The 27,895-nt window shown below is 39.3% G+C and overlaps 1 protein-coding gene across 1 annotated transcript in view; it reads left to right on the top strand.

The window, feature by feature from the left end:
- Nucleotides 1-27,844, top strand: part of LANCL3 (LanC like family member 3) — a 36,168-nt gene extending 8,324 nt beyond the window's left edge. The window contains exons 2-5 of the mRNA XM_048960147.1: nt 17,969-18,092; nt 18,676-18,873; nt 20,688-20,895; nt 21,141-27,844. Of these exons, the coding sequence (XP_048816104.1) occupies nt 17,969-18,092; nt 18,676-18,873; nt 20,688-20,895; nt 21,141-21,300 (690 nt within the window). The 3' untranslated portion in view covers nt 21,301-27,844. The remainder of the gene's footprint in view (nt 1-17,968; nt 18,093-18,675; nt 18,874-20,687; nt 20,896-21,140) is intronic.
- Nucleotides 27,845-27,895: the final 51 nt, after the last annotated feature.

Here is a 27,895-nt window from a genome sequence, read left to right as displayed (position 1 = left end):
GATCTATTTTCTCCAGTGACAAGTGATTAGATGTGAGAAAATGGCCTCTGGTTGCACCAGCAGAGGTTTAGATTGGGCACTGGGAAGAATTTCTTCATGGAAAGTGTGAGGTTGGGTGTTGGAGGAGGTTGCCTAGGGAGATGGTAGTCATCATCGTTGGATGTTTTTTAAGAGACATGGGTACATGGCATTTAGGTACCCAGTTTAATGAGAGACTTAGCAGTGTTAGGTTGATGGTTGGACTTGATGGTCTTGACATTCTTTTCCAACCTAAATGGTTCTCTGACTCTGTATGGTGCCATATAGGGATGCAGGGAAACAGTAGAGGCATGGGAAAAATAATGTTTGACAAAGGCTGAGCAGAGAGCAGAAGAAAGAGGCAATTTAAAAATAAATTAAAAAACAAAACAAAACAAAAGGAATAAAATAATGGCAAAAAAAAAAAGTGAAAACTGAAGTCTACGTAGGCATAGCAGAATTTGAAAATGAATGAAAATAGCAAGAAATTACTTAGTCCTTGGAGCAAGGAAGATTTAAATCTGAAATGAAAAAAAATTAGGTTCTCTGGCAAACTCGTGTTGTTTTGACAGCTAATGCACTCAATTTAGAGGAAGGTAAACATACAGCAGAAGAGTAGGGACAAAGAGAAAACAGGTTAGGGAAGAGCTTGAGGACTAAACACTACAGTTGGTTAAAGAAAATTACTGTTTTTATCTGCATGGATTTTGCTTGTCACTCATCTGTTCCTGTATTCTTTGCATATGCTCGTACTCTTACAGATGTAGCTGTCATCACATTCAGTGCTTGCAAATTCAGAACACAACATTATGTCTTATTCTATAATTTCTTTCTCTAAGGATTGATGGAGATAACTACTTGATGTCTGGAAGCTGATAAGGGCATTTTCATGGACATTCCTGTATTTTGCTTCTAGCACTGAAATTTTCTTATTACATGCATATAATACTTCATAACCTAGATGGCAATTCTGTCAGGAATCCTTATTTACAAGACTAAGGAAGTAAAAGCGTGGAAGATTGAGCGGCTAGTGAGAGAAAAAAAGAGCACAGGGCTAACTAGAAGCAGTTCCCAATGAAAAAGTGACATCGTACCTACAGAACTGAAATGGACATATAAAATTAAGCCTTATGCTTCTCAGTAGTCATTTAATACACATGGTTAGAATATTAGAGTTGAATGTAAACCCGAGCACAGCTCTCCATCCCATATAGCAGGGCTCATGTCTGGAAACCATCCCTTTCTCTACATTTAATCTATAGTCCTTACTTTTCATTGTTAATTCATCCAGGCATCGACCTGTGGCCCTCTTCAAAGGTTGCAGAGTAGGTATTGTACGGGTGCTGCTACTTGGCTGGTAAGCTGCTGCCTTCAGCCTTGCCTCCAAGTGGTAAAAGAGCTCTGTAGAAAGGAGCTGGGAGGCAATTAAAATGCTTATGTCCTGTGGGCTTGCTCTCTGCTGCACTGCATTGTGATAGACATTTGTTAAAACTGGGATCTTGTTTGTCAGCTAACTTCACTATTCCCCCCTGCCTTTATTTCCTAATCAGAATTCAATATATGCAGTCCGGTCACCATTTTTTGATAAGGCAATATGTCAAAATGCCTCTTTGTCTGTGTCTGTCACGCAGTTCTTTGACTACTGACAAGAATGAGATTAAGCACCGTGTGATATTGCATAACCTTCTGTCCACCCCAACAGTTCTCAATGAAAATAACATCAAAAACAATTATTTCTTATCTATGTTGTTGTAGGATTATTTTCAAGTGACAGTGAACTGCTTTATTTTTCCAGAAGTAACAAGGAAAATAATTGAAATGGCTATTTCATTTCAGGCAAACATGATCAAGAAGTGTCTTTATAGCAATTCAGGCTGTTGCTGAGTCATTTGGCGTTTCTCAGCTTGGTGTATTTTGATGTCTGAGAGCAGAACCATAAATCTATTTTTGCAACAGTTCAGCTTTCCTGAATTCCTCAGTTTAATGGCTTAATATCTGTTGTGCATCATGAATGAAATGGAATGGATGTCAGCACTGAATGACCAAGGAAAAAAGAATTGTGCCAGATACATACACCTTCTAGCTGTCCATGGCCTTTAGTTATTCTGTGTGGCTTATTTTTTTCCTCTACAGAATATTTCTGTAATTGGTATGGCGTTTTTTTTCATGGAGAATGATTAATTGTTAGTTAACACAATTGAGTATGGAAAGTTGGGAGCTTACTGGTCAAATTTAGATTTCAATGTCAAGGAAGTGGAAGCTGATCTTTCCAATGTGTGTGGGCTGGCAGCTAGAAGAAGCATAGGACAGTCTTTTAAGTAGCAATGTGCCGATGAGTCAGTGCATAATGTGTTGGAAAACAGTTGGTATTGCATATTCTGTACTGGCAATTTTCTCTAGTCTGTCTACTCAGTCTTGGCAATTGAATGATAACACAGAACCAAACAACTGTTAGGGTCCTTGAGAGGTCATGTAGCCAATCGCCTGGCCCCCAGGCAGCTTTGCCTGTGCCTGTATCATTTCTGACTGCCTCTCTCCAACCTATTCCTCATACCCTCTGGTAGTGGAGGTTCTGCATCTTCCCCGTCTGAGACATTATTTTGTTACCTTGCCTATTAGAAAGTCTAGGCTAAGGACTAATCTGAATCTCTCTGTAATTCAATCCCAACATGCCTTGTCCTGCTCATTGAGAAGTACTAAAACAGATTATTTTGCTCCTTTTTACAGCAACTCTTCATATGTTTCAAGACTCTTACAGTTCCTATCTTTAATCTTTTCTAAACAGACAATCCTATTCCTTCTAATCTTCCCACATGCATCACATTTTCTACAGCTCTAGTCATTCCCATTGCAGCCTGCCAGACTCCCTCTAGCCTTTCCTGAAGAGTGCCAGAAGTTGTATGCATAGTTCTGGCACAGATCTTTCTAATTGAGTGAGGAGATAACTTTGTGTTTCTTCCAGATCTTCTATTTATATGGCTCAGTAAGATGTTTGCATCTCACACCAGCGTGACACTGACTCACACCCGCATTGTGACTTGCTGTAGTCCAGCAGACTTTTAATAGGTCACTGCTACATGGACAGGTATTCATTAGGACAGGCCTATGAATAAGTGACGTAGTTAGGGATCACGTAAAGTCAGGAGTCGCAACCGCAGAAGCTGTGCTGTGGTATACAAAATTAGGTTTTTTCATTAATGCCAACGAGAGAATCCTTTGTTCTTATGGTAAAAATGAGAATTACTAGTTATAAATAGTTATTCAGTGTTGTAACGCTAGATATTATGTATTCAGGGGACAGCTAGACAGTGATAGGCTTTCTTCGGGGAAGTGTAGTTTGAATAATGTATTTCAGAGGCCTATATTGAGACAGTAGTCAGGCAACATTGGAAATCAAGGAATAAATGAAGACTGAAGAAGCATGTGGAGATTAAACTTCTCTGTTCTTGAATTCATCAGCGCCATTAGTCAATCGAAAGCTGTCCTTTTATTTTGTAAAAGTTTCTTAGAGCTTCATCCAGCATCACCAAATTTGATGTTTTGGCTTGCTAGAACTGGGTCATAAAAAAACAGAGATTGTCTTGTATTAAAGTAGCTGGTTTGGAAGCACCACCCTTGGTTCAGCTGTACATGGGACTTCGACCTTGCTATTTCCTCTAAGCTCTTTATCCCTTTGAAAACCTGGCTCTTGATATGTAGGTATTTCTACTTGCCATCTGTGAAGTGGCTAACGTTACGCTTCATTGTGTCAGTTTTCCAAGGCTGAGTCAATGATAAATTAGTCAAAATTATAGTTGTAATAGCAATGGCCACCAAGATACACATTCTGCATGTACCTGTTTAGATCTGATCATACTTAAGGTAGTCAAATATGATCCTGGGGAAAAATCTTTGTAGTAGAACAACAAAATAAACTTCTTCATATGCTTTAAATAAATATTGATTTGTTTGTTCTTGGTCTTGCAGAGCTGAATCAGTCATGAGCTTGCTTATGCCTGGCTGCTCTTTTCGTACACATTGTTAATAATGCCAGCAGAAATGGCTGGGAATAATGCTTATGTAACTTCTACGTACCCAGAAGACAAAACGTAAATAGAGTTGTAGCAAGAACGCTTTCATCCTATTTTGAAATTGTTCTTTAAATGCCGTAGAACTGTTAGCTTATTTTGGTGAACGATTATTGTAATTTAAAAAAAAAAAACAAAAAAAAAACACCAATAAGCTGAGTCAAAGTTAGAACTGAATCAAAACATCTCAGGAAAAGTAAAATCCCCACAGCTGGCTGAACAATGTACTGACATGTATTCACTTTTGAATTTGGCTCAAAGTCATAGAGTCACAACGTGACTCTGGAGATCTTGTGCCCTGAGCAGATTGCTTAGGGCCATGTCCTAGGGCTAGGGTTAGGGTTTTGAAGATCCCCAAAGGCAGAAACCTCATAGCCTCTCTGGGCAACGTCTTTGTGTGTTTGACCACACTCATAGTAAATAAAGAGCTTTTTCTTAAGCAGATTTTCCTGCCACTGAGAAGAGCCTGGCTCCATCTTCTCTGCTCTCTCCCACCAGGCATTTGTACAAATTGATAAGATCTCCCTTGAGTCTTCTCTAGGCTGAGTCCCAGAGATAACGCGTGGAAAGAACCCATGGACAACCAGAAAAATTCACTGTTACTCCCATAAATTGCAGTCATTCTTGCTTCCTTGGCTTCTTTCACCGCTACCAGCTTCTCGGTGCTTTTCCTCCTCCTTTGACTTTCTTTAACACACTGGGTGGCCAAAGCATTGCAGTTTCTTTGGTCACCCCCAGTCACTTGCAGCTACAAGCAGGAAGATCTCGCGTGAAGTCTAGAAAGGTCAAAAAGACCCAAGGCTGCCATAGAGCCTTAAACACCAGCTGCATCCCTCCTTTTCAATCTTGGATGTGTACCTACATGATGTACTTCTATAACCATGTTCTCTACCTGGGCAGCCATATCTTTCCATAATTCAGTGGCTCAGATGGGTTTGCCTCTGTGCTGCTAGCTGTTATACTTCCACAGCTGTAACCTCCCCTATAGGACCTTTGTCACCATCTAGGAGTCAGTACAGGGGTAGAGCACTGGCCACTTTTCTCGTACAGCAAAACCTAAATGCTGCACAGTTCCTCCTGTACTGTTGCAGAGAATAATCATGTAAAATGGTAGGTAAATCCAGTGAAAGAGAAATATGCCACTAAGTGCTCCCAGGGCAGCAATAACATAATGTAGCCTGTACTATGAGGTAATAGTGATTCTCACTAGTTAATTATACAACACTTTGAAATCCTCAAATGCAAGGTAACAGCTAAGTGCAGTGAATGACTTTTTATTATTATTATTGTTTCCTGATGTCTGGTATTCCTTGCTCTCCTTTCCTTGTGGAGTTTGTACTCTAGTCCTAAGAGTAATCTGAACCACAGCTTCTGGCAGCGGTGTCTTTTTCCCAGTGTGCATTGTTTATGGAGTCACAACTGAGAATAAGTTGCATAAAGGGAAAATTGATAACACTTTCTCAATTTTATTCTAGTATCAAATGGCGATCTTTTAACAAAGAGAAAAGTACAGACTGTTAACATAACTATTAAGTTATGTTTTAAAGGACATGGCAGCCCACACTTCCTCAGTGTAATCTCATGACTGCCCTGGAAAGGCTAGAATTTCCAGGCAATGCTCTTTTGCTATGATCTTCTGTTTCAGAATTGTCTCTGTCAATGTGCATGGGAAGACCTAGGAGCCAGTACAGAGATCATTAGTCCTTGTACTACCTCCGACAGCTACCGCAGTCAAAGAGTAGGGCAAAATTCAGATGACTCAGAGGACTTGATCACCTTCATCTGTTTTTTCTCCATTACATTGTCAGCATTCTTCTTGTAGTTTGAGCTTATATTTCTATTTGGCTTATTCGCATGGCACAAACTGCAGATCATCACACAAAGTAGAAGTGGAGTAAGGCCAGCATGGAGTTCTCTAGAATTACCTTTGCTTGAAAGCAGTGCTGATGCTACTTTAAAGTGTATGCTTCAATTAGCCTGTGAATTATGCTCTTCTGTAGTTTGCCTCATTTAACTCATTTTGCAGGTAGCCACATTTTTCTTCAGTAGCAAACACTGAGACATACTTTCAGATGCCAAAGTCTCATCAATATCTACATAATAAAACTCTGTGTGTAAGGCAGCGTGGCTAGATGAATAAAGTTTTGTGAGACAAACAAGATCACTTATTGTAAACAACAGAATTATAAAATTAGTGGCTGATGAAAGAGCAGTAGCCAATATCCTGCTTGCATTTGAATACAGCTTTTGTGGCTGTGTCAAATATAATCTTCCTTGAAAACTTAATGCGTGCTGACTTGGATGGGGACATTGTGGATTTGGAATTGGCTGAAAGACCACAGTCAAAGCTAATCAAAAATGCTAATAAAAGACTGATGTAGGAGCCAGCCTCATGTATTATCTTTACTAATGATCCAGAAGAGGCAGCTTACTGGATAAGAATTGTTTTGGCATCTAAACTGAGAGAAGTGCCAAATACTTTATGCAGGAAGAGAGGAGGTATGAAAACAGTTTAAGAGATTTAAAAAAAAAAAAAAAAAAGGGCTAAAAGAAGGTTTATTTTTAGCAGTACATGTATCTGGGGAGAATTATCTGTAATACTTATCCTCTATGCTAGGAAGAAACTGGCATTCAATTAAGCTGAACATGACAGGGCTTGAGTTACTCATGTACTGAGTTCACGTGAGCACTGGCATACTGTCTGCACATGTGATCCATGGCTGCTTATATGTCTGAATGCAACACGGTAGCACATCAGAGTTCTATATTTACATTAATGTAAATTAACATCATATTTCTTTGCATTTATTCTGCATGGAAATTAGCAGCTAATACAGATGAAAAGTCATAACCTATCCAGCTAGAGGTTAACACAGTATGGCATCAAGAAGTTAAATTTTGGACTGCCTATACAGATGTACCACCCAGCAGAGACATTTTTTATTCTCTGTATATGATTCTTCAGACCTTTCCATTGCCTAAAGCCTACTCTGGAAACCAAGCCCCTGAAGTTTTGCCTAAGGTAGGATGTGTCTGAATGCGCAAGGTGCCTAGTTTACACTCTTGAAGTCTCCTGTGTATCTTTTCATAGGCATGCAAAGCCCAAGTGTGCTGCATTGCAGTGCACCTTAAGGCACACCAGGATGCATAAGCCCTCCACTGCATCACTGACAATCTGTGGAGCCCTAGAACAGATCTGTAGTGGTGTTTATGCTGTTATTATCTGCTGCAATACTCCTCTGCTTCCACTGAAGGAGGTTGTTGAGCTGCAACCCTGACCAGCAGCTGGGGTGCATAATCCACCTGGTTCCTCTCTCCCTGTCTCCATGTCTCCCAGAGTGTGGAATAAAAGTAAACTCAACATCTAATCATTTTCTTCCAGCAAAGGCAGTTGCATTCACCTCTGGTCATCCTTACAGGTTTTAGGACCAAACTGGGCTCTGTGCAAATCAGTAGAGGCTACAGTATCTTCCCTACATGCAGTAGCCTTGAGATTTCATCACTAACCTGGCAATTCTAATTCATATACCTTCTTTTTCTGACACACTGCAACCATTTAAGCGGACGCCTCTAATCTGAGTGTGCTGATTGCTGCAGCAAGTCTCCTGTATTGTAGCTTTGATTGAAATTACTTATCTAAAGTACTGAGATGTTCTTTGCTGCAGCACCTGGAGGGAAATTGCCCAAATCTGCAGGTTCCAGAGTCATTCAGCTTTTCAGTCACTCTATCTGTAAGTGCAGAAAGAAGCAGTTCCTGCCTGGCAGAGACACACTAATAGAAGAGCTTTGAGTAACAGTTTGCAAACTGCATTACATACAGCACAACATGGCCATTGTCCAAACACTCTAATGCTTCCACTTGCTGGCAGTGAGGAGCTGGCAATGTTTTCATGGCAGTATACAAACAAATTCTTCCTCCTTATGATTTGTTTCCACTGATCCATCTGGTTTGATATCTTGTACCAGTGCTAGGTGGCTCAGGGTAGCTGAACTAATTTCTCAGGAAGTCAATTTTGGAATGTGTTGCCTGTAACATTACTAACCTGTATTTTTTAAGAAGTGGCATTATGCTCTGAAGCATAAGTGTTTACCTTTCTTCTAAAATTGTTGGGTTGAGTTCTGCCAATCGGTTGCATGGCCAACCTTGTAACACCTGTCAGACCTAGCTGTTCATATATTGCAAAATTTGATTAGTCAAAAAATGATACAGTATTTATTTGAGCAGCACAGACTCCAAAGAATTGTAATTTAGCTCAATTGGATTGGTGGGGCACTCCTTGCAGTTAACCCAAAATTATATTTAAAAAATTCTCACCTTACAGTGCAATTCAGCTGGTCTGTTAAAATTCTAGAGTGCAAGTAAATTGAGCAGAAATTTGCAGGAATAAATTCCCTAGTTTATCTGAGTCTTAGAGGAGTTGAGAAGTACTTTGTCTTTAAATTTACTGCTTTTCATAAGCTATTTTTTTGTTCTTACATTGCTGTATAAAATATCTTTCCATGTTCTTTATCATGTTAATTACCTCCTGCCCAGAAAATAAACTGCTGCCTTTTTTAGCTTTACCTCTTAGGAGAATCTCTTGTTTGTCTCTAAAATGTGCTTCTTCTTGATAAATAAATATTTTTTTATAATGGGAGAACAGATGTAGAGAAGTAGCAGGGGAAAGAGCAATGTCTGATAAAGTAGCTTTTTAATAACCATTTCATTATTACTCTCATGCATGCCAACAGTGTTTGTTTGCTTTTTACAGTGATGCAGTACACTAAGGAGAGATTTTCACCAGGCCATTCACAGCACTGTGCAAACAGTCGTATATAGTTTAGGTCCTGCTCTTCCATGAGTGTAAGATTTTGAGAAGGTCAGGGGCTGCTCTAAGGTATTGAACCGTCACCTCTGTGCAGGTATTATGCAGCCACTATCAAGGCAATTAATGCATCCATACATAGCACCTTAATATGTAAAACCAAGATTTCATTGGTTGTAAATAAAAACCAAACATTGAGAGCGTTGCAATTGGGAGCCAGTAACTGAGGCTGCATGTGTGTTCTCGAACCTTAATTTGAAACACATGAATAAAAGAGTATTATTGTGCTCTTCTGTGCTTCTTTAGATCACCTCTGTAAATTTAGCACAGTAACAAGCCTTAAAGTCGTCTATGGGTAATTTGCCAAATGCTAGTTTGTAACAGAAGTCATTAGCAATAAGTGCTACTGGTTGTGAGTCAGGAGCAAGATAGTGCTGTGGTTGGAGTAGAACAATATGAAATGCGGTGCTCTGTCCAGAGCTGCTAGTGTCTCCCATTATTTCATGTTACTTTTCTTTGGATACTTCTGCCACGAGAAGCTGAAGAGGCGGATACGTTTTCTCCTTTCATTCTAAGCCTGTGCGTATGCTCACTTGCGTAGGAGGAGGAAATCAGGATGTTTGGATATGAAGCCTAAAGGCATTGGAGGTAGACTGGGAATTCTTGTATGGGGAAGAGAACTGCATGATGATGAAAGATGAAGAATTCACTGTCTTAAATATAAGGAGGGAAAAAAAATTATAAGGCTGTTTAATAATTTACAGAATTAAGTCTCTGTCTTGCTGTGTTTGAGATGTACCCAGCATGTTTTGTGAGTTGCAACCGTGTAAACAATGTGACACCCAGCAGCGTGCTTCATATTCCTAAATAACAGGATGTGCACTTTCTTGCTTGTAAAATTTGATTAGTTCAGAAGCGACAAACTATTTTTGACAGGTGCATTCCAGGCCCCGAATACTATAATCCTACAGAAAAATTTCCCCCCGGATAACAGTGGAAATTTGACCTGTGCACTGTAATCATAGCTGCATCTGAGAACCATGACCTAACGTGACAGCTTATATAGCAATTGAACTCCTGTTTTTCAACTGACTGTTGAGTAAGAGCAAATAGTTACACTGACCAGTTTATGTGTCCATTTTGATGCTGGGTATGTAAGCTGCAAGCCTTCATTTTATTGCTAGGTTTTAGTTCCTTAAACAAAGCATTTGCCCTAGCTTTACAGCATGAGTGTAAAGCTCTGCCTTAAAAAAATGCAAAACATTTTTTTTTTAATTCTAGCATCAATGGAGTGGTGACTCATGCCTCAGCTGAAATTTGTAGCTATCTTCCATTTAGGTATAATAGAAGATGTATTATCCTGCTTGCCACAGGAAGCAATCTCCTTTTGAATATTTGTTGACACAAAGCAAAACTTCAAGAATTCCAGGGAGAAATGCTACTTATACATGTAGCTTTATTCCATGGAGACATAGATTGAACATAGCTTTGAATGTAAAGAAAAAAAATGTGTTTTTTTTTTTTCATTGCATATAGGTCACAGGCTCCACATTGATGTGGAACAATGAACAAGGGCATACCGTCTGGTTACTTCCTTCTAAACTGATGAAAACAAGAGTATGATCAAATCTCTTAAGAGTTAAGGGGTTGCTCAGCTTTATCTGTTAGGTTTTGCTAATCACCTTTTACAAGAAGGTCAGTTTTTTATCTGTCGAGTCAGCCATATTCTTGTAGTCACAGTCTTTAAAGGCTACCTCAGGCAGAATTATTATCAGTCTCAACAGACTATGAGCCTGCCCATTGATTTTATTGGTAAGACATGGAACCACAACAATTTGGAAGAATAATTACATTGCATAGAAAACCTGGTTTATTGACCTGTTTGCCATGTGAGTTATAGGATTCTATTCTTGGGGTCATGAAATTACTCCATTTTTCTTTCTGTGTTAGATAAGAGGTGAAACTTGTGAAACCTCCAGCATTCCTTACCAAGAGTAACACCCCTCAAGCCAAGACCCATTAAGGTTCATGAGGACTTTGATATTAAAAGCAATATGAGTAACCTAATAGGTGAAATGACTTTGACAAAATGAAAAACTAAATATTGCATGAAACTGTAAAGCCTCTTTTCCTTTTCTGTCATCCTGAGTGGTTAAGATGACTGTATTGCTTATGATGAACTGAACAAATCTAGAGAGGCTGTCAAGGAACTAGCTATCGGTCTTTGTCTGTTCCCATCCAATAATTTTTATTTATTTCTTACATAGTTTCTTCCAGTGTAAACTTTTGTTTTAATTCCCCTTCTCAGCAATGTCACATGAGCAGTGCAATTATTCTTAGTGAAAATAGTGAAGCTTTAATGATTTATAGAATTGCAGCATGAAAAGGAATTTATGATAACCATAGAACCGTGAAAGTGCTTGGGTCGGAAAGGACCTTAAAGATCATCTAGTTCTAACACCCTCTGCCATGGGCAGTGTTGCCAACCAGTTGAGATCAAGTTCTGTTGACATGCAGATTTGTACAAACACCAACAACTTCTTTTCCAAAGAGAGGCTGCCTAAGATGGCACAGCAAATAAGCATGCCCAACGACCTGCATCATTTCTGAGTGCAGACAAGAACTGCCAAGGTTACTGCAGTGTTTGGGGAGGCTCTCTCGTCCAAGCTTTAATCTTTTGGAAAGGCTGTTTCATGAATCCTGTCTCCTATCGCTCTGGAGCTGTAAGCACAGGCATTGTTCTGATGCTTCTGTGTAGTTTATGCCATCAACCAATTCAAGCGCCAGGTCAGCTCTGCTACAATGTGAAATATCAGTGGAACAACTGAAGGCATGAATTGGCTTTCAGTGAACCAGCAGACCTGCTGCTAAGGGGAGGTAAGCTAATCCAAAATACGTGGGTAGAGCAGATGTTCCTTTCATATCAGTGTAAAAAAATGGGTTAGCATCCTGGCACAGCACAGCTACAACACAGTGGGCAGCTTGTTCCTCAAGGCCAAGTGAGGTGCCCGGCTTGGAAGATGTTTATACTCATAATGCAGAATTGTCAGGAACACATACCTCAAGTACAGACAGAGCTCCCATCAGGATATAACAGGTCACTGCTGCGTTTTTGGCATAAGTTAACTGAAGGATTCATGTATGGGTGTACATTATGGCTGAGACAAAACGCAGCCAAAGGATTCCCCACTGATGAAGAAGATTTTACATAAATAATCTTCCTCCTTCCTGTGTGGGGGAGCACAGATGGAAGGAAAGCAGTATCTGTGGAGTACTGATTTCTGACTCATCTGCAGTTGTGAAGCTGCCCTGATGGAGCTAAGGGAGGAGGATTGACACAGAGGAGCACCAACAAAGGATTTGGATGACAGAAAGATGACAATTGATACATCTATTATGGCCACATCCTGAGGTCTCTATTGCCAGAGTGTCTCAGAATCACCAAATGGTTGAGATTCAAAGGGACCTCTTTGCTTATTTGGCTCAACCCGTGCTCAAGCAGGCACACCTAGATCAAGGTGCCTGGAACTGTGTCCAAGCAGCTTTTGAACATGAGCTTTTGAACATCTGTGCCTCCCCACTCTCTTGAAGTGAAGAGGGTGATGGGGACTTCCTGTTTCTTTCCCAAGATCTAGGAAAACTGCTGTATTAGAACTAGCCAGCAGCATCCAGCCAGCAATTGGTGCATGCATCAACGGAGAGGGAGATCAGAAAGAAGAATAGAGTGTAAACATTGAGACTGATGCTTTTCCCCTCTTTTTATTGACCTGGGACAGAGTTTGAGAAAAGGCTGGTTGCTGAGTCTCCCCAGTGTTTACCTTGACATAGTGAATAACGATGCTCATTCCATTTGACCAACTGTATAGCAGCACCAGCTGCTCCCAGGCAGCCTGCTAGGTACAGCAGTAGTGGTACTCTGTCCTTTTTTTGCAATACTTCATTTGCGGCAATATCTGAAATTTTGCCTTTCTAAAGGAGAGGTTTAATTGCAGAATATAATTGTTCTGACAAGTGAGACCCATGGAATTTTTTTTTTACTCTGTTAGTGATAATAAAAGTGATGTATTGTCTTTACCAATAATCTGATTCATGCACCCACGTAATAGGATAGGACTGATATTGTTGCCATGCTGATGATAAAAACAAGACTCAAAGAAATGAAAATTGACACATTAACCAAAAGCAGCAATGGGGGTCTGGAACATTGTGGACAGGCAGCAAATGTGTCCCTGTACCTTTTACTGTTCCTTGGTTTCATAGCATCATCTGAAAGAAAAATCTGGCCATGACACTGCATGGAAAGGTTCCTGAACAATTCTAAGCCCTGTCTTTGGTAGAAAAGGATCAACCTCAGCAAACTGAACTTAAACGCCACATAGTACAGTAAGTTGTCATTAAAATATCAGGCTGGCTCCAGCACCATTCTGCTTCAGTCAGCTGTCCTGCCAAATAGCAATTTGCATCCTTGAAATGTTTTTGAGTATTATAACTAATTCACAAGCTCCCTCTGCTGGTCTTCCAGAAGATGAGACTGGTGGCAAAGCTGCTGTCCGCTTGTTTTCAGACTGACTCAATTTCTTCAGCTTATTTTGACGATGCTTGGTGTTCAGTAATGCCTTCTGTTTTGCACATACAGGAAAAAGCACTGAGAAAATAAATATGCATTGGTGAATTAAAAGTTTACTGTCCTCAAACATGCTCAATACAGTGTGCAGTTTTATGTAGGTTTTCAAAAAGCCTGTCGGTTTGTACTGAGCACTCAGAGGGATGACAAAGTGCAGAAAATGTTATTATAATCAGAAGCAATGAAAAACTGGTTCTGCTGCTGCTTTCTGCTGTGTTCTCAAGGTCAAGATTTCTGTCCACAGTTTTTGAAACACGTATCTAGGGCACAGCACTGTCTTAGTCAGTATATTAGTAAATCTCTCTTAGCAGATTAAATGGAGCTGTGGAGTTATTTACTTCCAGCTAAACAATCTCAAGTTGAGAAAGACCTCTAACAACAAAAAGAGCTCTGAGACTGTTTTAGACATAGCCTTTCCTTGCTGCGTCTTAGTGTGGATTTGCTGAATAATGTACCCGGCTTAAGTCATTCACATATCTGTGGAATGCCTTAATGGAAGGATGCACATTGTCTGTAGTGACATAAGAGCAAAGCAGAGACACTATGGAAGCAATCACAGCAGTATTGGTGACTCTAAGTAGGGCTCCAGAGCACAGACAATACAGTTCAAATACTGAGTGTCAGTACTGCTCACTTATTGTGCTTAAAGTAGAAGGAAGGTGAATGGAAATTCACTGTCACCACTGTGAATGGAGCTTTTTTTATTAACAGCAGCCAGCATCGCTGTGCAGTGATGTAAATGCAGGTGAAATGTAGAATACTTTTGCAAATGTACTTCAAACTGTGATCTAGGGGGGGAGCTGAAATGAACACTTCTAAGATGACAGAATGGATTTAGATGTCATTAAAAATACGAAAAGAGTTAGCTGAAATATTAAGCCATCAGCAGTGTATGTCTCAGTGTCAGTAGTCTTTTGGCTGTATACTGACATAATAAAGAATAATTCTACCTGCTCTGCAGTATGCACATAGTAAATGCCATTCAAATTTATAAAAAGTATAGCTTGAGAAGCTTCATGTGTGCATGATTTTTTTTTCTGGGTAGCATATTTTCATGCTGATGTAATTCTTCATTGAAGCATCATCCAGGTTTTGCCAGAGGATGTGACAGCAGTATGCAGTTTATCCTTTAAAGGCTTTGGGAAGATCGGTCTGTTTCTTTGCTGTCTCTAATATTAGTTCAGTAATTCCCAGAGGCGAGTTGGCACTGCGACTCCATTGAAATGAAAATGAACTTTGTAGCATGGCGGTTAAACCATCTGCGGTTATGATCTGTGTATTCTCCGATGGCTGTTGTGGTGACATGTTTTCAGCTGTTTTTGGAGATGCTGTGAGGGAGCATACAGAGAACACCCATAGTTTTTGATTTGTGGCAAGATGAAAGAAGTCCTGAGGAGCTTTTAACACAGATTTTGTTGAAAGAGAACGTAGCAAGGCAGTGGAGATCTTAAATATGATAACAGATCATAAAAATCTTTGGAAGACCACTAGTAATTATTATGAGAGTCTCTATTCTCAGTTAATAGCTTCTTAGAATAAGGAACAAATACAAATCTGTGTAGTAAGGGGTTTGGAAAATAGCAGCTCTGCGTACAGTGCCTGTGAATCGAGGTGCTTGGGAAGAGATATTTGGAGTCAGCACAGAAATGTTCCTATTCATCTCTTAGTACACATCTCCTACCTGTCTCATGCTTATAGGCCAGTCCGAGTGGCCAGAGACAGAAGGTTGCTTTCAAAATATATGGGTTATTTTCTTCTCCATTTCATCCAGTCGTGTGGATGTGCTGATTTCTATCATCCATTCCAATCATGATTTTCAGTATTCAATTTTTATCTGACTTTGCATATGTGAAGTGATACTACTGTGCCAGCCAATGGGATATACTTTGTGCATACACATAAGTAATCACAGTGCTTAAGCATTCTGCTTTTTACACTTACCTTTTATTAAAATATGGCGAATGATGCAGTTCTTACTAGCTGAGATTTTTTACACAGCATTCTGCAGTGCTGGATTTGGGTAGAAGTAAAAATCCGTTTAAAGACCACAATTAGCATTTTGAAATGGTCTTTAATTCAATTTAAAATTAAATGTGCTGAACATAAAAATAAGTTGATCAAACATGGTTTATATTGAAATCCAGCTCATTTATTACAATCACATGGAGAAAATGAACTGATCTCAGTGTCTCTAATCAGCATGCTTTTGCCTTCCAGAATGACAATAAGGAGATCTTAGCCTTCACTTTTATTTTGCAAGGGTTACTTTACTAATCCTTTGACAAAGTCCGGGATTTGGAGGATTAGGTCCCAAGTGCAAGACTAAATCAGAAGTCAGGAGAGAATGCGGTGTGTCTCGCCATGTCTGTGATCTGCTCATTTGTTTAGGATTTTAGCCATTATGAAATTCAGTGAAGCTGAAACAATTAAGATGACTGGAAATGGGTGAAGTGTCCAGATGTTAACAGCTTATTTACTTCTACTGCAGTAACATTCAAGAACACTAATCAAGATCAGAACCGGCTTCTTCTCCAAGTTGTACAAAGATAGATAAACAAGATTTTTCAGTCATTATTTCTCAGCCAAGTTCTAACTGACATTGGTTATCCACAGTATCTTTTCATTGCCAAACAGAAGTATATATTTTTATAATAAATGTTGCCTCCAAATTTAATGCAGGTGGCATTTTTAAAAAAAAATTAATCATGAGTCCTCTGATATTAAAAATTACAACAAAAGCAAATGTGTTCGTAGCCATTTTAGAGACATTCAGTTGATAAGCTCAGTTAGCTTTAGGATTATTATCTATCTTGTTATCTTTTCAAGGGTATTTCTACGGCTTTTTTCTGTCTCATTTTACTTTTTATTTTTTTCTTTCCCAGTGCTCTTTTCGTTAGTCAAAATGTATTTTTGCAGAACACGGCTGCCATGCAGGCTTTGTGCTAAAGCCAAAATGCTACAGCACTGAATGATGTTAATGACTTTGGTGCTGTCAAGAACGTGCAGGGGGACATGCAAATGATTGCAGTGAGTTGCGTATCATTAGCGCTGTAGTTAAGTGCTGCAGAAGAGATTCCTCACTGAATACTTTGAGTCAGTTACTTGGAATACTTCATGTCTGGTAAAATATATGGCTTGTCAATCCTATTTACGTTTGACACTGCTGAGTGGGGCATTTCTTAGAACTCACAGAATCACACAGAATCACAGAATTGTAGGGGTTGGAAGGGACCTCCAGAGATCATCGAGTCCAACCCCCCCTGCCAAAGCAGGTTCCCTACAGCAGGTAGGGAGAAACTCCATTAGAAGAAAGGTGGTGTTAACCTGTTTGTAATGACAACATCCAGTAAATACAGCTGGCCATTTCTGTTAGCATTTCTGTGAAGTAAGAAAGGGTGATTCTTTAGTAAGATGTTTTGGGACCTGCATATGTATATGTAGGTTCCATGATTTTCAGTAGTTTCGTACCCTCTTCCTTGCTTCCTCTTTTATTGTTTAAAGGAAAATCTGTCTCTCTCTGTATTTCCCAGTGAAGCCTGTAATATTTACTTCTCTAGGTCTGCTTTCCTTTGCCTTTTCATTCTGTTTCCTGCATCTTGTCTGGCGCTTGTTGTCTGCTTCCATCAGGCTGAAGTACCTCTGGAAAGGGAAGGCAGTGGCTCTTAGTGGGCCTCTTTTCACCTCATCTGTGTACTACACCCAGGTGTGGGGCTCCCACAAGAGCCCCTACAGGAAAGATGTGGAGCTTTTGGAGGGGGTCCAGAGAAGGGCCTCAAAGATGATATCAGAGGGCTGGAGCACCTTCCCTATGGAGACAGGCTGAGGGAGCTGGGCTTGTTCAGCCTGGAGAAGAGAAGGCTGCGGGGTGACCTCATTGCAGCCTTCCGGTATTTAAAAGGGGACTATAAAAAGGAGGAGAAACAACTTTTTACGAGGGTAGGCAGTGATAAGACAAGGGGGAATGGTTTTAAGTTCAAGGAGGAAAGGTTTAGATTGGATGTCAGAGGAAAGTTCTTTACCAAGAGAGTGGTGAGGTGCTGGAACAGGCTGCCCAGAGAGGTTGGATGCCCCGTCCCTGGAGGTGTTCAAGGCTAGATTGGATGGGGCCCTGGGCAACCTGATCTAGTATTAAATTGGGAGGTTGGTGGCCCTGTGTGGGACAGACGATCTTGACGATCCTTGGGATCCCTTCCAACTCCAGCCATTCTATGATTCTGTGATTCTATGATCTAAGATATGATTTTTGCTTTCCTAAGATGTGATGAAACTATTTTTGAGAAACATGTAAAAGTACTGTGTTATGTAAGAAGCTCTTAATAGGAACGTACCTTACAGCATGCGCAGAAGACTGAAGGCAGTACTTTGTCTTGTGCACCAGGGAAAAAAGCAGAGTCACGAAAACTGTCCAAAATTATTATAGTATTCTTTACGTTTGTTTTTATTTTTCTGCTTAGGTGCTGACCCCAGCACAAATAAAATCAATTTGCCTGGCCATTCTGGAATCAGGAAAGCAATATGCAGTGAAGAAGAGGAAACCGTTCCCACTCATGTATTCCTACTATGGAACTGAGTATCTTGGTGAGTAGAACATATCTGCCTTGGCAGTGATGCAGTGCATAGATGCTGAGACAGGAGATGGTTTACAAATAAAATTTATATAGCCTATGGTGTGGGATTTCTCCGGAGTAAGATAAGATGTTTTCCTTTCCTAAAAGTGATGTTTCTTATTCTTAAACCTTTGAAAAAAGTGTTTAATTATCATTATTGTGAAATAGGATAATTGAACCTTTAAACTTCTCAGTCCGGTTCCAGTTTGGTTTGAGTTGTGATTGAGGTTATTTCTCTGCAGTTATATCAACTGTGTCTAACAAGGCACAATCAGCTCCAGTTGGAAAGAAGTGTAGCAGCAAATATTCAAGCAGATAGCACAGTAAGAGTGTGCTTTCACACCTAGCTTGGGAGCTGGAAAAGACTGAAGCAGTAACAAATAACTGTGTCATGCAACTGAAGTGTTTTCATTCCAAGCATCATTGTAATGTGCCTGAGGAAGACTAAAGACCCATGCACTTGACAATGAAATCAGTCCCCAAAGAAAGATACAAGGGGATGGAGGTGGGACCTAAACATCCCTTCTCCTTTTGACTGTTGCTGTTCTTTACAGGTGCAGCACATGGACTTTCATCAATCCTTCAGATGTTACTTTCCTATTTTGAGTACCTGCAGCCAGCAGATCAGGAGCTTGTGTGGCAGAGTGTTGACTTTCTCATGGACCAAGAGCAGAATAGCAACTGGCCTCCTGAGCTGGGGGAGACGATCGAGCGGGAGAATGAGCTTGTTCACTGGTGTCATGGAGCTCCAGGTTCTTTTCCATTTGATGCTATGCATGGCCCAATGTTTCTCTACATTTGGTGATTCCATGTAGAAGATAATCTCAGGTTAAATTTGACTGATACTGACATTTTATGAGATACAGGTGAACTATTTATTCTGTCAGTTAAAACTCTTTTATTTATTGTCAAAGCAGCTAGAAGGAATATTTCCTATTTTATTAGCATTTGTGATCAAAGCTAAAAGAGTTCTGGGGTTTTGGAATACACAGATGCAGGCACACATGTGAGTATTGAGAAGGCATTCAGAAGAATTTTTCCCTCATCAGAATCAAAGGCTAAGCCTATGCACATTACACAGAGATACATTAAATTGACTGATATATTTGCATGTGAAGGGGACTTTGTACTAGCAAGAGGCTTTCTTTTTTTAAAAAAAAAGGCATCCATATACAACTGCTTTTAAGAGAGAAAGAGAATACTTAGCTTGGACTCATGAGTTAAGGCTGATGCCTGTCAGTTCAGAATCTAGTCAGTACCCTAGCAGTTTGCACAAGGAATGCTGTGTGTTGAAATTGCTCTTTCACCTACTGGCAGAATTTTATTGCTGACCAGTCCTATTGGTTTTGTAACATGAACCTAGAAGGTTACAGAGAAGCTGACTGCTGTTCAAGAATGACCATGAGCACTGAGGCATTGCCTGTCAAGGTTTTCTATTTAAACTTCAAAAAGTACACAATTAGTTAATATCCCTCAAACAAGCTTTTTGTTAGTGTCTTATCTTTTTGGTATGGTGAAGGAGCAATCTTCTTGCTCTTGCACTCTAGTGAAGTGACATGAAAACAGCTTTAGCTTATCAAGCTTTTTTTTCATTTTTAAGACAAAAAAAGTGACTTCTGTAGCATGGCTGGTCTAGTGAGGAAATCTGCAGGGAAGATACCCTTTTTGTTTCAATATCATGACATTTTTTTACATGGATTTATTAGTAAGTGGAGAGATGCAGTGAGACTCAGCCAAGGTGACAAAATCGCACAGGTCATAGAGAAGTTACTTCAGAAGACATTTGCAGACATCTAAATTCATTAATTACCGTGGTTCTTTCCCAGAAAATCCTGCATCCTAGCATTGTTCATAGGCAATAAAGCGCACGTAGCTTATAAGAACACTCTCCAATTACTTTGGTGTATTATATTCAGACCACTAGTGAGCTATTCAGAATGCTCCCTTGCTCAGGTGCTTGATTTGGTCATACATATTCTTATAAGGTTGCCGTGAACTAAGCAGTGCCATGCTCTGTTGAAGATTATGATCAATTTATTTGAATCTTCTCAAAAAATAAGCTGAATAGCTTTTTTTTTTTTAAATGAGGTTAGTATTCATAACTGTTCATAACAAGTTTTTTTTTCTAATTCAGTGAAAAATTGTACCTATTGCCACTACAGCTGCATTGCCCGTCTTGCCCATCCTTGTGTTTCTGTCAATGTAAAGAGACAAGGTGGCTGGGGATTTGAAATGGGCAGAACACTGTGATGAGTGCTTCCTATTTTAAAGAAATGTGCTAAAGGATTGGGAATATTAGAGTAAAACTGGAAATTAAGTGTTGCTTTGAGAAGATTGAAAACAGTGGTGTCACAGGGAGTGTCTAAGTTTGTCTTATCATATGCTTTGTAGCCTACCAGATACCCATCATATGTAGACATGTAACATTGATATGTGTAGAGCATGAGACTGCAGGTTTTTTATGTCGATCTATTATGTATTTATGTATTAATCTTTGTTTTATTGTGCGTTCTATGGAAGCCTTGGCCTACTTATTACAAAAGACTCTTCACTGCTGCTTTCTTAGGCATTGCATATCTGTTTGCCAAAGCTTACCTGGTTTCCAAGAAGCCTCAGTACCTGGACACTTGTATCCGCTGTGGAGAGCTAACCTGGCAGAAAGGCCTGCTGAAGAAGGGACCTGGAATATGCCATGGAGTGGCTGGTAGTGCTTATGTGTTCCTGCTGCTCTATAGGCTCACTGGAAACTCAAAATACATCTACAGGGCCCAAAGGTTAGTATTTCTAACTTCCTGCATTCAGGGTCATACCAGAAAGTCTCAAGAACATTCACAAAGCTGCTTAGGGCCTGCGATTGCAGCATCATGTGCAGTGCTGTTGTCAGGCTGCCTGCAGTGGGTGCTGTTGAGGGGAGCAGGGTGGTGGGAAGGAACAGCCTTCTGGGATTTCCTATTTCTGTGATTAACCCTACGTGTTTAAACTGATACTAATAATCATCATCTTTTCTTCTGTTTCTTAGGTTTGCAGAGTTCTTATTTACAGAGGAATTTAAGGCTGGTTCCCGGGCACTAGAAAGTGTATATAGTCTGTATGAAGGCTTCTCGGGGACTGTGTGTTTCCTGACTGATTTGCTGCAGCCCAATCAAGCCGAGTTTCCTCTCTTCAGTGTCTTTGTCTAGAGAACAACATCATTCAGGGCTGCATTCCTGTGGCAATGGGAGAGGCACCTGTGGTTTCACCTGTTTGTGAGAGGCTATTTCCAAAACAAGCCAGTGGTACCACTAATGCTAGCCTTAATGTAACTGGGAGGCAGGTGAAAGTAAATTCACTTAGGCTTTGGGTAAGGGAAGCATGTGAGCAAAAAAAAAGGGGGGTGGGGTCAGTTCAAAAAAGGGGAAGGGGTTGAATCTGATGGGGTAGATATTTATCTGTAATGAAGTAAAATATATTTAAGTGATAGAGAAAGGAGCGTTATCAAACTTGGTTTATCAAATTTGGTGGCTACACAGGAGAAAAAGCAAGCTAGAATTAAGGGACATGCAAAGAAGAAACAAAGTGATACATCCAGGATGTTTGAAAAGGAAACTTGCAAAAGCAAGTCTTTACGCAGTGATGCACTTTCCAGGGAGGGCGCTGTAGACGTGTCACTGCACTGCACAAAGGCAAAATCTGGGATTTTGTACCTCGACCATGTTTACTAGTACTAGTGCCATGTATTAGAAATAGCTGTATCCTGGAGCTCTTTTCATGTGTACGTAAGGATAGTTCTGTAGCTAGCTATTTATGCAGCCTGCAGTTTCAAAGGATCATTTATTTCACTGAGTAGAGTTTCATGTGTGTAAATGAGAACTGAATTTGGCCCTTCCTTTTGGAGCTCAGTCTGTGGTGAGGAGCTGGTCTCCTTACTGGTTTACCCCAACTGTGGCACTCTTACCAATACTTTCCCTTCTGCAGGGATAATTAGTGCTGCCGTGGAGACTTGGATTGAAAAGTTACATAGCAAAGACACCACCGGCAGATGCTTCTTCACAGTACAGCATTGCTAGGATAGGTATTGTTCAGTGATACAAAAGCTTCCTTTAAAAATTAATTACCTTGAGCAGCATTTCTGAACAATAACATACGTAGTTCAGAGAACAGAAGAACAATTTTCCCAATGAATTGTTCATTCCAAGCCCTGAAAACTGAATGCAAACCTCTGATGGCAAACTGAGCTAAAGAAAAACCTGACAGAAAAACTCAATTTGCTGCTTCTCTTGGTGAACAAAACAATGTATGTGCCCAAATGACTTGTAGCTGTAGAAATAAATGATCTCCTCCATACTAGTTGCACTAGCACTTAAGGTTGCAATTATACTGTTTCATATATATTATATTTATGAAATGATAATTAAAAGCTAAAGGAAATGCTAGCATAGATTTGTAGTAGAAAAACTATGAAAACAAAACCTATATTTAAAAATCTTTACTATTTTTATTTATTTTTATTTATATGGGAATAACGTAATGCAGTTATCTTTGAGGACATATTGGGAAGGCCACTATTTCAAAACTTTGCATTTAGAGTGAAAAAACTGACCTGTGTGCACTGCCGAACATTGCAGTCTCTCTTCCTGCATTCTCAGCTGGGGAAGATTACAGTTTCCTTGTATTTAATGCCTAATGGATTGAAGTTCCCATTTAATTTCAGTGGCTTGATCAGGCTGTAAGATAGAGCTAAGTCTTGCAATCCTGCTGCATTTTAATACACTAATTCCATTCCTACTCATGCCACTCATTACAAGATGACTTGCATTACTATGAGCTGCAGATTAATATTTTTGCTATTTGTTTTGCACTGTGCAGCTTTAATTAATTACCTAATCATAGAAGTAATCGTATTTCTTTGGTGACAAAAGTAATGCAGTTCAGCTTATCAAGTATTTGGGAATCTTTTGATGAATGTTAAAATTCAATATACAGATGTTATGGGTTTATAATTTGTGGGATAAAGGGTCTTTTAAGAAAGCCATTAATGTCACTTCCTTCATCACTGTGAGCAGCGAGATGCATACACATAGGAGCATGTATTTCATAGAGGGGTTTACATGTGAGGCTTAACTGAGAATGGAAAGTCCCTGTGCTCTGCCCAGCCATGTTTAAATGAACCTGTTAGATAAGCAGTCAGATCCTAAGCCCTTTGTGATTCTTACCTAGTTTCTTTCTGTAAAGCAGATGGATAATCTATTTTATAGCTGGAACCTTTTTTAACAAGTTCTTAAGGAAGGTAACACTTGGTCTATTCACTTTTTCCCTGTGATCATTAGTTTTTCAGTCTCCATTTGTCTTCTAGGGTAGTGGTACTCAGATTCTATCTTACTGTAAGATTGGGTTCTGATGTGATCGGGCTCAGGCAGTTGCAATCCTACACTTATTGCCAAGTATTCTATTTACAGATGCAAACATTACAAGGCCTAGTGTCCTGATAACCACATAGTCAAAAAACTTAAGCTGAACTTAAGCCTTAACAGAATCTACACCTATCAGCACAGTAATCATGTCCTCCTGATTTTGTTCCCAGTGCCTACTTTTTAATTATCATTAAGCCACAGCATTTAACTGCATCCAGTTAGATTTCTTTTTCTCAGGAGAGGCTTGGAGAAGGAAATCTTTGCCAAAACCTCAATACATCTACAGCACAATAAATAAATAAATGCAGTAATTTAGACCCTGTCCAAGTCACGAATGCTGACATTGTAATATATACCACAGGTGTTAAAATTTACCATAAACAATACGTCTCTGTAGGATTCATTCCTTTAGATTTAGATGAGAGAAGATTCAGATCATTTATGATATAAATAATAGTAACAAAACCACCTGGTCTCGCGGGATACATCTTGTAAAATCTTGGAACAGATGTAGCAGTTAAAGCTGGTTCTTATAGCCCTGTTGCTTTCTTTTCTGACCTGGCTGGGATGAGGGGGAGATGGGATGTGCTGTGGTCACAGCTTCTGAACACAGCGTCCATACACTCCAAGCCTCTTCTGAAATTGCCACTCATTAGTCATTAAGTGGACATGGGTTTTCACCTTTTAATACTCTTCAATTTCCTTTTCAACTTTTTTTTTTTTTAATTGTTTACATAAATGCTGTTGCAACCTTAATTTGTTGCAATTAAGACATGGACAGGAAAGCAACCTGACTAGAGCCTTCAGCACTTTTAATGTGATAAAAAAAATCAGGTCCTTCGTGTTCCCTCCATACTGCTTGGGGAAATCAATCGTTTGTTCTTAGCTGGGTATTCTCAGCTGGATGCTATTTCCTCCTGCTCCAATCAAACCTAAGAGACTGGAAGACCATATTCCCAAATAGATTCTGCCACAGCGCTGTGACAAAAGACTGCATTACCAGAAACTTCAGAAGCCTCTTTCAAAGTGTAAAACACAAGTTACCAAGTCACCTGTGCACATCAGTCTCTCTGCTTTGTTAAGTTTCTAAAGTGTAGACAATAGGACTTTAAGTGATACCATAGTATTTCTGATTATGCTGTTAAAGCCCAGAGGATGCACTGTGTGGGTACTGGTGCTTATTTGTGATGTGCATGTGTTCGTGTGGTGCTGTCTGTGAGTAAAGCTGTAGATTACAAACCAGTTTAAGGAGCTATATACTATTCATGACTTTTGGTAGGCCATCTATAGGTTACTGTTGTAGAATAATTTTGAAGGAAATTAGATCTGTGATGTCAAGATTTAGTGATATTAGGACTTGTAGTGCCACATGCAATATGTTTCAGCAATAGTACAGTTCTAACAAATATATCTTTATTTTTTCCTGCTATTCACAACTTATCAGCATGACAGTATTCTTGTTTTGTGCTACTGCTTTCAGTATCTCCTCTGTTTGCACCGTTGGTTCTTTCACTTTCCCCACCTTTCTTTCCCAGTCTATGAATAAGTCTGGAAGGCTGAACAAGCAGCCCATGCCTTTGTTCTTGAAAATTAAATCAATTAATTTTGCTGAAGGGGAATGTTCCACTTATTTGCATTACATTATTTTTAGACTCCTAGGTGGTCTTTTCTCACTTTTCTCACATTTCCTACCTACTAAGGAAAAATCATAATACTGTAGAATAACTTTCATTGATGATAGGCATTGTTAAATAAAACAGAAGTGTGTTCACTTCTCTGTATCTCAGTTCTACTGACAATCAGAAATAAGTGGAATGGATGAACATCTCAGAGCAAGCATTTAAATAGTTCTGGGAAATATGCACAAATGAATGCAACTGAAGTGATCACTGTTGTCACTACTCGGTGAAATTAAGTAATGCCACTTTGATGTTCTAGTAATAAGTATATCAACATACAGATAATATGACAATTATATTGAATAGTTGTTTGTTTGGTTTTTTAATTCTATGGGTATCTTAGTGGTCTTTTCCAACCTTCATAATCATATTACTCTATAATTCTATGAAAGAAAAAATATAGGTAGGTATCTGATGTGTTCAGAAACATACAGGTACAAACAATGAAAATGTTCACAAGCAATCAGTCTTTTTTACTTACAGCATTATCTGCATATACAGTAACAGCATCTGCCAACATCCTGCATGTGTTATGAAAACAGAGAACAATTTTAGCATATGCATGCATTTTGAGGCTATATCCTTGTTACTTCTTTTGAAATTTTGACCTGTAAGATCCATGGACAGAGTGCATCTCTGAGGTCTGCCAAATAAATCTCAGGTGCAGTAATCTTCTCCTACATAGACTGAATACTCACTGACACGAGTGCATACTGTAATCTGTAGGAAGTAGTTTATCAGGGGTAAGAATTGTTCTGTGGATTGTAAAGAGCAATCTTCCTGTGAAGAAATACACAGGTGAGCAATTGCTGGCTATCAGCAATCTTGCGATTGCTCTGAGAAGATATCTGAGTTTATATAATGTCCTGGATTAAGCAGTAAGCAGCATAAAGCCAAATTAAAAATAAATAAGAAAATGACCAAAAATCACATGATTGAGGGAACAACATAACTCAAAGCCATAATCCAAAAATGCTCAGGGCCCAAAACAAGACAGCAATTCAAGGGTGTGAACAGGCATTTTCCAAGAGAATAGCACAGTTTGAGTCATTGCCACTGTAGCAAAGTTACCATATGCTGAAAAAAATCTGCCTATGAAGGAATTGCCTGTAGCTAAACCTACTGCCTTCTATCATTTAATAGAATAAATGTACACTATGGATGCTTAAACAGTTAAAAAAATACCCAGAAAACTAACATGCCCAAACTTCTTGACTTGTCTTTCACTTATTAAATTTTCTGATCACTTGTATTGTCATTGGCATCACTGTTGGTTCTATACTCTATATATTTAAAAATCATGCTCTGGAAGAAATCCATCCATAAATAGCAGTCTGTCTGAAAACACATAAGACAGCATTTATCCTTAATGTGTACAAGGAAGTCTCTTGATATTGTTCATTGTGTGACCGCTCAAAGAGAAGATGGAGGCATTTAGGTCAAGCGCAGAAATACCAACTAAAATGATAGAAAATTCCTTAAAAACTTACTTTGCCTAGTGGTAAAATGGTATTTTCATGAAAGATACTTTATAGTGCAGTGATACTCATCAACACCACTGCATGTCCATACATAACCAGGTTGGACAGAGTTTTGGGCATCCAGGTCTAATGGGAGGTGTCCCTGCCCAATGCAGGGCTGGAGCCAAGGCAGTCTTTAGGGTTGCTTCCAACCCAAACCTTCTATCATTCATGCACACTACCCAGAAAATTTCACATAGAAGTCCTGAATTTAATAGTATCCTGTAAGTGAACAGAAAACAAATCCTATTCAAATACTGAATTCTATTTCATATAGAAGAGAAAGGCTGCCTGACCTGAAATTAAGCTCTGCTTTTGTCTTCATTACCATTACCACACAAAAGGAGAAGGTTTTCTAACAAAGGTGTAATTTTGCCACTGATTTGACCTCATGCTCTCGTTTTAGGGGCCAGATATGCAACCCACTTACGTCGGTGGTGAATCTCCATTCGATTTCAGGCATGCAGGGTTACATCCTTCCACATGTGTGAAATTGGGGCAAAACTGCATCATTCTGGGCCCCAAACCTGCAAACTTTCCTCAGTTCAAGTCCCATGGAATTACTGATACTTGCTCATATGTTAAGAGGAAAGCCAGCATACACAGGGTCCTATCTGATAGCAACTTTATACCCATTTTTGCTCAAAATGTCTGCTATATGCATGAAAGCCAATACCAATAAAAAGTACAGGGAACTTCCATGACATTACTAATAAAAGGTGTTACTTTATGTCCAGTTTCTGTTAGTTACACTTCAATATATTCCAATATTGTGTTGATTTCTTGAGTATATGCTACATCCTAGAGTCATGTCTCAGTGGAATAGCTATTTGCAGCCATACTGTTGTACAGTCTCTTCAGAATCAAGATTGATTTGATTCTTTAGAAATGCACCTTATTGTTTAAAAGCAGGACACCTGCTCTTCTAATGTTTAAACACTGTGATCTTACAGAATGTGTTTATTGTATTAGTTTTGTATTGTAGATTATGATAGAAAATAGATTTTATAGCTTTTTAAAAGCAGTGACAATACTAAGCTTCATAGTGGCAGAACAAACTGTGTATATCCATGATATTAATATTAAAGCTGTGATTATATTTTGCCTTAAATAAAAGCCCAACCTTGAACTGTATGTCTTTGCATTGGATTGGTCAATTCTCTATCATCCATGGCAGCTTTGGTG

This window comes from Lagopus muta, chromosome 1, assembly GCF_023343835.1.
Source record: "Lagopus muta isolate bLagMut1 chromosome 1, bLagMut1 primary, whole genome shotgun sequence".
NCBI lineage: Eukaryota > Metazoa > Chordata > Aves > Galliformes > Phasianidae > Lagopus > Lagopus muta.
This window is presented reverse-complemented; position numbering and strand designations above follow the sequence as displayed.